The 10,000-nt window shown below is 37.9% G+C and overlaps 2 protein-coding genes across 2 annotated transcripts in view; one reads left to right on the forward strand and one right to left on the reverse strand.

The window, feature by feature from the left end:
* eif2a (eukaryotic translation initiation factor 2A) overlaps window positions 1-7,851 on the reverse strand; it is an 8,234-nt gene extending 383 nt beyond the window's left edge. The window contains exons 1-13 of the mRNA XM_043216874.1: window positions 7,765-7,851; window positions 6,776-6,845; window positions 6,626-6,697; window positions 6,387-6,505; window positions 5,396-5,495; window positions 5,228-5,310; window positions 4,545-4,618; window positions 4,323-4,467; window positions 4,127-4,243; window positions 2,590-3,164; window positions 1,578-1,691; window positions 1,389-1,502; window positions 662-727 (exon numbers count right to left, since the gene is read on the reverse strand). Coding sequence (XP_043072809.1) covers window positions 662-727; window positions 1,389-1,502; window positions 1,578-1,691; window positions 2,590-3,164; window positions 4,127-4,243; window positions 4,323-4,467; window positions 4,545-4,618; window positions 5,228-5,310; window positions 5,396-5,495; window positions 6,387-6,505; window positions 6,626-6,697; window positions 6,776-6,845; window positions 7,765-7,792 — 1,677 coding nt within the window. The 5' untranslated portion in view covers window positions 7,793-7,851. The remainder of the gene's footprint in view (window positions 1-661; window positions 728-1,388; window positions 1,503-1,577; window positions 1,692-2,589; window positions 3,165-4,126; window positions 4,244-4,322; window positions 4,468-4,544; window positions 4,619-5,227; window positions 5,311-5,395; window positions 5,496-6,386; window positions 6,506-6,625; window positions 6,698-6,775; window positions 6,846-7,764) is intronic.
* Window positions 7,852-8,816: 965 nt separating this feature from the next.
* serp1 (stress-associated endoplasmic reticulum protein 1) overlaps window positions 8,817-10,000 on the forward strand; it is a 1,504-nt gene continuing 320 nt past the window's right edge. The window contains exons 1-3 of the mRNA XM_043216880.1: window positions 8,817-9,074; window positions 9,294-9,369; window positions 9,833-10,000. The exon at window positions 9,833-10,000 is cut by the window's right edge and continues 320 nt beyond it. Coding sequence (XP_043072815.1) covers window positions 8,991-9,074; window positions 9,294-9,369; window positions 9,833-9,873 — 201 coding nt within the window. The 5' untranslated portion in view covers window positions 8,817-8,990 and the 3' untranslated portion in view covers window positions 9,874-10,000. The remainder of the gene's footprint in view (window positions 9,075-9,293; window positions 9,370-9,832) is intronic.

A 10,000-nucleotide genomic window follows, 5' to 3' on the forward strand; every position in this document is an offset into this window, starting at 1 on the left:
CTGAATTGATTGGATGTGGCAGAGGCTTCGTTTCATTCAGAAATTAACGCTGAGCAATGGGGGGCGTGGTTACGGATGCCACGCCCATGCCGTCAAGCCGATGTCATCAGAGAAGACTAGTTGTTTGAGCAGGGAGGACCCTTTTCAGATTTGGATTAAAGATTAAGGCGGCATAATTATTATTTTTTTGGTGAACCGACTAGCGTGGATGAATTGTTCGCCACAGAAACGCTGACAGCAAAATAAATAGTCAATTTTGATTTCACGCAGACTTTAAAAATGAACACTTTTTTTGGAAATAGGCTCATTCTGCTGTTAACAAGTCGAGTTTTACCATTTTTTTTAATCCATTCAGCTGATCTCCGGGTCTGCCGCTAGCACTTTTAGCGTAGCTTAGCATAGATCATTGACTCCGATTAGACCAGTAGCATCGCGCTCAAAAATCACCAAAGAGTTTAGATATTGTTCCTACTAATATATATATATATATATATATATATATATATATATATATATATATATATAAAATCGGATTCAGCGATCTATGCTAAGCTACGCTAAAAGTGCTGTCTCCAGTCTGGGAGAGTCGGAGAATTAGCCCACTTCCAGAAAAAAATGGCGCGTTCCTTTAATCATACGGACCCGAGCTTTGCTATATTACCTGATTTTTTTGCATGACTTTCCCGGCCGCCTGCTGCTCCTTGAGTTCATCGATGGCTTTGAGTTTCTGCCAGATAAACATGAGAAGCCCGTCAACAAATGCATTACATTTGGCACACACATACAATCTTTTTTTAGTTTTTAACTGACATAAATAAGAACTTATTTACAGGGTTACGGAAAAATAAAGGCGCGTTGCCAAACCAGTAACTGAGGCTATTCTGACGGAAGAAAACCAAAACACTAAAGTGAATGTCTCAAATGTAGGTCAATAATACTCTAAAATGATAAAAAGAGTAAATCATTTTATTTTAACTTTACCTTTAAGACATTTTTCTCATTGTAATTGAAAAAAAATTACATTTTGACAAGAACGAAAATAAACGAAAATACAGTTTGATCATTTTTTCAAAATAAAGGTATGTTGCCATTAATAAAATAAAATAAAATAAAATGTACTTTGTGACCAAACCAAGTCGGTTTATTTATTTACCTTTAAGAAGTTAAAATAAAAATTATTTAAAAATTATAAAAAGTTACAAATGGGAATTTTTTTTTATATAATTCACTCAAAAAAAGTGAGGCTAAATAAAATAAGGCTGGGGTAAAATAAAATGCGATTTTTTTTGTAAAATTTAAATAAATGTGTAAAGGTTTATTTCAATTCCAGGATTTTTATTTCCCTTCAAGCTGACTGTAAACATAGCATTTCATCAAAACCATTTCACCTTTTTCAAATTCTTGATCTTTTTGTCGGTTTCGGGGTCTCCACAGCTAGAAGTCACGTGACTGATGGGGGCGGAGTCTGCGGCTGGAGGCGGGGCTTCGTCTGTCTTGTTTTCCTGAATCAACAGAATGCTTCGCTTATTCTTTTTCACGGTTTATTGAACAAAAGCGAATGCCGAGCTCTGGCGTACCTGCTTGGCTGCTTTCTTCGCTTCTCGCTTTTTCTGGTTTTTCAAAGCAGCTTTCGACATTTGCTTCTCTCCTGCAGCACCAGGCTTCATGTTCTGCGGCGGCTCTTCTTCATGCTTCAACAGACATATAATTATCAGAGGACATTCATGATTTGGATGAAAAGAGAATCCGGGCCCTTACTGACAAAACATGTGCTCTTACTACTAGGAGTTCTTAACAGTTCGCAGATTTTAGAGCTAGCTTTAATGCTAAAACTTATGAAATACTCCAAAAATACAAAATAAATAAATAAAAATAAAATAATAAAAATAAAAATAAATAAAACATTCTCTTCACTATTTGAAATTCTGTTAGGGGCAAAAATATAATAATAATACAAAATAAATAAAAATAAAATAATATAAATAAAATAAATAAAAAGTCCTCTTCACTATTTGAAATTCTCTTAGGGCAAAAAAATATAATAATAAATAAAAATAAATATAAATAAAAAATAAAAAGTTCTCTTCACTATTTGAAATTCTCTTAGGGCAAAAAAATAATAAAAATAAATATAAATAAAATGTTATCTTCACTATTTGAAATACTCTTAGGGCAAAAAATAAATACAATTAAAATAAATATAAATAATAAATATAAATAAAAAGTCCTCTTCACTATTTTTTCACCATTTGAAATACTTTTAGGGCAAAAAATAATAATAACAAATAAAATAATAAATATAAATAAAAAGTCCTCTTCACTATTTCTAACGTTTTGCTGACTTTAGAGCTAGTTTTAACTCTAAAATGCTTTGTGAAATACTCTTAGGGCAAAAATGTAGTATTCCTCTTCACTACTTCTAACATGTCATAGATTTTATGAGTTACTCTCAGGGCAAAAACGTCAGCACTCCTAAAATGTAGCAGATTTAAGAGCTAGCTTTCATGCTAAAACGCTTTATGAAACACTCTCAGGGCAAAAAAGCAAGAGTCAGCGTAAACTCTTTCTTCTAAAAGCTTCGAGACTCACTAGTTTGGAGCTGGCGCTCTGGGGTTTGTTGCGGAGGGCGGGCGGACGGTACGCCTGCGCCGGCTTGGCTTCAGTGCTGCCGAGTTCGCTCGGAGACGCCTGGTATTTGACAGGCTTCTCCGGGAAGGCTCCAGGCGGGAAGGGCTGCCACAAAACCTCCCACAGCTCTTTGTTGGAGGGCGTCTCGTGCTTGTACAGCACGGCCCCGGTGTAATGCCAGATCTTGTATCCGTTGCTGACCCGGAGCCTCGGGGAGCAGGTGGCCGTCACTATGTGCTCCCCGTCGGGACACCAGGAGAAATGCGTGGTGTCTTCGGCCTGGGGTTTCGACACCTGCTTGTACTTCTTCACGTCCCAGACCTCCATCTGCCCTCGCAGGTTCCCGAAGCCTGCCAGGACCAGGATGTGGCCCTGGGGGCTGTAGAAAGCCGCGTTTCTGGGGCCCGTGCCGAAGTCGAACACGGACTCGCATTTGAGGTTGAACACGGTCGCCTTGGCGGGCATGAAACCATAAACCACACAGAACTCTGAAGAGTTGGGGTTCCAGGACACGTCGTATATGGGGCCGTTCTTTGCTGCGCAGGAGGAAGAAATACGACTTAGTTATTAAAACTAGCTTAATGAATACAATCGCTGGGTATGAGCAAATATTTGGGTCTGTAAATTAATTATTATTATTTGAAGAAGCTGTTTTTTATGTGATTATATCTGTTAAAATTGTATTTATTTCTGGGATCAAAGCCGTATTTTCGGCATCACTACTACGATCCTTCGGAAAACATCCTAATATACTGTTTTACTGCTCAAGAAACATTTCTGATTATTATCGGTGTTGAAAACAGTGGTGCTTGCGTGGAAACAGTGTTTTATTTTTACAGGATTGATTAGTAGAAAGCAAAATTACAGCAAAAAAAAAAGGCCACAAAGCAAAAAACTATATTACAAAATAATTAATATTGAAATGATATATATATATTTTTTTTATAAATAATAAAATTGAACTCTGAATCTCATATATATATATATATATATATATATATATATATATATATAAAAATATAAAATTAATGCAGTTATTTTGATTAAGCTAAAAATAACTAGATAAGCTAAAAATATCTAGATAAAAAATAACTAGAAAATATGGCTAATTAACAATAAAAAAATAATAATATATATATATATATATATATATATATATATATATATTAATGCCCCTTTGATTAAGCTAAAAATAGAAAAGAAAAATAAATAGAAAATATGGCTAATAAATAAAATAAAAATAAAAATACTAAAAATATATATAAATTAATGCACTTTGGTTAAGCTAAAAAGTAAATAGAAAATAAAAAATAACTACAAAATATGGCTAATTAATTATAAAAACATGATAACATGCTTAAAACACACACACACACACACACACACACACACACACACACACACACAAATAGAAATTGGTTTCAATAGACTGTCATTGTAATTAATTATTCATGAATCGCTGAATTACTGATGAATCTTTATTTAAGGTGGTACTCACGCAGCTGAACTACTGCGCTTTCTCCATTGGTGGGAACGTAATGTAACGTCTGCTCTCCGTAGTAAGAGGCTCCCGTTTTATCCACCTCTGTGCTGGCGGTCACCAGAACCGCAGAGGCTTCGGGGAAAAACCAGAAAACAGTCACACATGCGTGAAAACCTCAAACCGGCCGTTAGCCGAAACCGTCACCGTCTACCTTTTTTGTTCCACAACATGGCCACTTTGTCCGCTTTGAAAAAGCTTTTGTTTGCCAGAGCAGACGTCGGACCTCCGAAATTAGGATACTGATACAGTCGAACAAAAGACGGCGCTCCTTTGCTTCCAGGAACATAAACGGCGACCTTAGGCAACAGGAGAGGGATTAATGTGCATTTCTGTCAGTAAAACAGCACACGGGCGATCGAAAGGGGTCGGATACCTTGCTCGGCTGCGATCCAGGAGACAGAGAGAACTCAGACACCTTCTGAAGGTGAAGCTTGTTGGCGATGGTTTCTACACGGCAAAACACATTAAAGATGGCAAACTCAATAGGTGTTAAAAAAGTCCCTGTAGTGGCATTCACTTCAGCTAAAAAACTCATTAAAGGAGCAGTTCACTCTCGGGTGGATGGGTGCCGTCAGATTGAGAGTCAGTTAACATCTCTGTAAACTCTTTAGACCAGTCTTTAAACATCTATATATTATCTGTATCTATATTAATAAATCTAAAGTGTTCTGGTCTGAATCAGGAGAGAAATCTGCAGCGTTTACCAAAACAGCTCTAAATAAATACGTGTCTGGATTTTATGAGAGACAACAGGAGATGCGCTTTTTCACCGGAGGAAGAGTTATTATGCATTATATTCATATTTTAGGAAGCAAAATAGTCTAAAGATAGATTTGTTTCTTATAAACATGCAGACGTTAACCGATGGACTGTTACTGTGATGTTTTATCAGCTCATTCTGACGGCACCCATTCACATCCATTGACACCGATGCTACATTTCTCCAAATCTGTGTGCATTTTAAACAAACCCCACACTTACTGATCGACTTGTCTCCGCCCCGTTTAAATATAACACGTGCAATAAATTGAAAAAAGCAAAAGCACACTCCGTTACCGAAGTTGTTGTTCTCGAAGAAGTGGAGTTCATTATTGACATTTCTAACAGTAATACTTTCATCATCCGCCCAGCTCGGACACCTGAGAAAACACACAGACGGATCACGAACACACCGACAGCAAGCAAACCAATCCGGCATCGTTACGAACATTAATAGCCGCTCACCATCCTGCGACCTTCTTTTGATAAAACGCTTTAATGCAGGCACCCGTCTGCAGGTCCCACAGCTGCAGGTTGGCGTCTCCTTGAGGGTTATCCTGCGTTTCTGAGAAATAAGTGCATTTGTCAACGAGCTCCGAGGGTTGCTTCATCACTGTGTCCGTTATTATGAAGCTTGAATGTCAATCAATCATTTTTATTCATATACAAATGCGCTTTTAACAACACAGGTCCCATCAAAGCACTGAACGGCATAAAGGAGAACAATACAAGGGATGTATAATGACCAGAGTGAACAATTTGTTATTAAATGCAGAGACGGTCTAATTCGACGATAATCGCTAGAAGTTAAGTGTCCCCGACAAAGTAAGCCAGAGGAACCCAAACCCCATCCATACAGAATGGACCTTGGGAGAAACCAGACTCAGTCGGGGCCGGTTCTCCTCTTACCGGACGCCCAGCACTTAACCTCCAGTTCAATTTTGAACACAGCTGTGTCAGATAGTGTAAATGACTTAGTGTGTGTGTGTGTGTGTGTGCACATCAGGATCTGGACAAAAGTACTGGAGCAGAAAAAGGCGCTTCCAAAAATAATGGTAAAATTATGGGCCAATAGGGCCCTTACCTCATTGGCAGATTATTTAGATCGTTTCAAGCAAAAACCCAACTCAACAATAAACTTGATTCTTGATTTAGGAATGTAGATTTCTTGGCATTCAAGCATTTTTTTGTTGGCGTTTTTGGCTCAAGATTTTCAGTCCGGACCGGTCAAGTTCTCCCGCACAGACTCAAGCAATCATTGCTTTTTTTTTTTTAAATAAAAACCTTGCCTTATACGCAGAGCCCCCGTCACGTCAGAATAGAAAAGGGTCAATGAGTAGAAAAGAACTGGTGAATATTACTAAAGCAGTCAAACGCGGTCATTAGAAGGGGGCGCCAATACTTTTGTCCCTATGTAGTGAATATCAGTGCTCGCTCGTATATTAAAAGCTCTTACTGGTATATTGCTGCCAGGTGGCCAGGACTCTGTTCAGAGGCGAGAACTCCAGCGCAGATGTTTTGGGCAAATCGAAGGACTTCACCAGATCTCCGGTGGAAACCTCGATCACACTGACCCTATCAAACACACACAGATCTTCACTCCAACAAACATCCGTGACGCTGGGACTGACGGAGATCCCCCCGCACGACGTATAAACGAAACAGATGGCTAACTGCACAATGCCGAACACTTACTGTGAGCCGTTGCACCAGCCAAACAGGGAGCCGTCGTGGCTGAACGATATGTATCTGCCTTGCCGTTCGTCTCTGAAACGAATTAAACACGCGTTGTTAAAGATAAAGACAAAGCTTTGGGGTGAATACTTTACGAATGCAATAGCTCACTTCTGAAAGGCAGAGCTCTCCTGACAGCTCGGAGGTCCTTGCAGCAGAACCGTGCCTTCTGATCCTCTGACTGAGTGAAAAATACCATGTTAAAACCAGAACAAGAAAGACGCAGACTAAATGGCGGCTTAGGGATCTGCTGAGTTTGATGGACATGGTATCAATACTATAATAGATATTAAACGTTCCCTCCTTGGATGACCTGCCCAACTCGGTCTGAGCATCTGAACTTAGAACCGCTAAAAACACATCTCTTTGATATTTCTTTCACCCTACTCTAGCATTATCTATGCTAATTCTATTAGAATTGCACTTTACTGCTCGTTTAGAAAAAACCCTACTAAATTTTCTATCCTCTTTGTATTGCATCTACTTGTTTGCTTTTTATTTTATTGCACATTTATCTCCCCCCAAAAAACCTCTAACGCTAGCTCGATCAATTCTTTTTCTATTATATCTGTATTCATTTGATTTATTAAATGATAATAATAAAAAAAAAACAGTTATAGCACTTGGATGTCATTGCTCTTTTGTTGATTTTGGATGCCTCCGTTGTCTTCATTCGTAAGCTGCTTTGGATAAAAGCATTTGCCAAATGACTAAATGCAAATATTAATTCTAATGATATGAAAAATAATAAAAACGACTTAAAAACTGTTCATACAGACGCCTATTCAAATCATTTTCAGCTGATCGTTAGCTAAATGCTATTGAGAATTTTTAATATTTCACATTTGCATATGCGTCCATATGATGGCACGCTATACATCAACGCTGCTTTTTTTGAAATTGCGACACAAAATATTTTTGACGCATGACAGGCTTATGAATGAGTTTGAGAGGGCATGTGACTGCAAAACTTTAGACTCGGTTACTTGTGCGTTATTTCATAACACGCTCTCCAATCCCACGTTGATTGTTTATATACACGCCACTGAAAATAATAGGTGAAATGAGCGTGAAAGACACATTTTAGAGCATCAACTCACCTGCTAAATGAGGGGTGGGGGGCGCCATTTTGAAACGGAAGTACAACAACGTGCCACGTCACAGGATTCCGCGCAGACGTCACTATAGAGCGTTTAGCTCGCGCGTAGAATGCCAAACAAAAACAAACAAACGAAAGTAAAACATTTTATTAATACGTATTACATATAAACGATAAATATCACATATAAACTGTTTTATATTTAATGTAGGTTCCTTTCCATTTTCTAAAAAGGGTTTCTAGAAAATATCGATGTATTGAAAATACTGATCTCAATAACAAATCGTTTTGCAAATTAATGGATTTGTTAAAAGATTTGTTTTTATCTTTTCCGTGTCTATTCATTGTGTTTTCAGAAAGAAAAAAAAAAACATAATACAAACTAAAACTAATTTAGATTTGGTCAAAAAATGACGCACGATTAATTTCTCAACAATCAAAGTCATGTTTCCATGATTGACTAATGCTGTGAAAAAGAATGACGTTTATCCTGAATTAGGCATTTAAAACAAACAGCATGTGTGAGTTTTAAGATGAACATAAAGTAATGTTTTCACACAGCCTTCCTTCAGGGGGCGATCGTAGACTAAATCTAAAATCTGTTTCCATGACATTCTTGTGAAAATAATTATTATTATAAATATTATTATAACATATTATTTAAAAAGCTCGCCACCTAACACACACACACACACACACACACACACACACACACACACACACACACACACACACATAAATTCGCCCCAGCAATCTTTACAGAATTACTAAAACATATATTTTCCATTAACCGAAAACAGCAGTGATTAGTCCAGCTTTGCCAGCGCTGATTAAAGTAACGCTTACCACGTGACACCGACTCCGCGTTAAAAAGCGTTCTGGACGATTATTTATTTGCATATAATCACACCGATTACCTTTAACAGTCACAGACAAGAAAACAAAATATTGAAAGAATTAAATAAAATTAAAATAAACATCATTTAGAGCCATCGACGTCTTAATCCCCGCCCATCACGTCATGTCTTTCGACAGCAAATCTCCGCTCTACGTTTTTTATTTCGTTCAGAAGCGTCCACGTCTCGATGGGTGGAGTGAGCTTCTCTTATGCACACGTAGACTAAACCAGTACATCAGTCCGAGATCACACGTCAACTGATCGCGAACCTCCCGCATCTCTTTCGCTCCGACTTTTCTGCTTTTTCTTGAATAAAACCCCAGCTGAAGATGGTGGCCAAACAGAGGATCCGCATGGCGAATGAGAAACACAGCAAGAACATCACCCAGAGAGGCAACGTGTCCAAATCTACGGTAAACCATCGCTCTTCACTGCCCTGACTTACTATAGGCATATTTTCATATATATTTATGTTATCAAAAATAGCATTTGCGTTACTGTAAACGTTTATTCTCGTAAGATTGCGCTGGACAGCTGTTTAATTCACTTATAAGTCACGACGGACAGCTTAATTAGATCCTATTGTCTTTCTTTAGAAGTTCTTTAAGTCCTTGTTAATATTTCTTCACCAGAGAGGCACTCAGGAAGAGAAGGCAGTGGTGGGACCGTGGCTTCTTGCCCTGTTCATCTTTGTAGTATGCGGATCAGGTAAGTCCACAACCCCCCCAAAAAACATGCATTAAACACGTTGTCTCATGCATTGAAGAGATCGCTCTTTTAATGTACTGATGACTTTTTAAATCGAATAAATCTAAAGTAAAAAAAAAAACCGCTTTGCAAGCATAAAATGTATTTCATAGCGCCGTGTTTAAAGGGACAAAGTGCATTTCTAATGCATGCAACTTAAATGTTTAAATGTCAAACGTTCTTTGAATATTTACGAGTCGTGCTTTAGCTAGTGTAGTAAAATTGGAAAAAAAAAATCATGCATGGAAATATGTGTCTAATTAATTTAAATCTTTAGTTCATAAAGAGCTTTCCCCGTGCATGAGCACCTTATTCGTTGTCAACATGCTCTAAATATTGAGCGCTTTATTTTAAGACGTATAAGAAGTATATACACATTGCGTAGAGCTCAAATGTTTGTCGTTTTTCTGTCCTCCTGCTACAGCGATATTCCAGATCATTCAGAGCATCAGGATGGGAATGTGAGCGCTCATCCTTTCCCGAACGTCACTTCGTCGTTCCCCTTCTCTTATTTAATCTGTATTTCACCGCAGCGCCGGTCTCCTGTGCCTTACTCAAAAAGCTGGAGGAACATTTATCTTCTGAAACATTC

The sequence above is a fragment of the Puntigrus tetrazona genome, chromosome 18, assembly GCF_018831695.1.
Source record: "Puntigrus tetrazona isolate hp1 chromosome 18, ASM1883169v1, whole genome shotgun sequence".
NCBI classification, from domain to species: domain Eukaryota; kingdom Metazoa; phylum Chordata; class Actinopteri; order Cypriniformes; family Cyprinidae; genus Puntigrus; species Puntigrus tetrazona.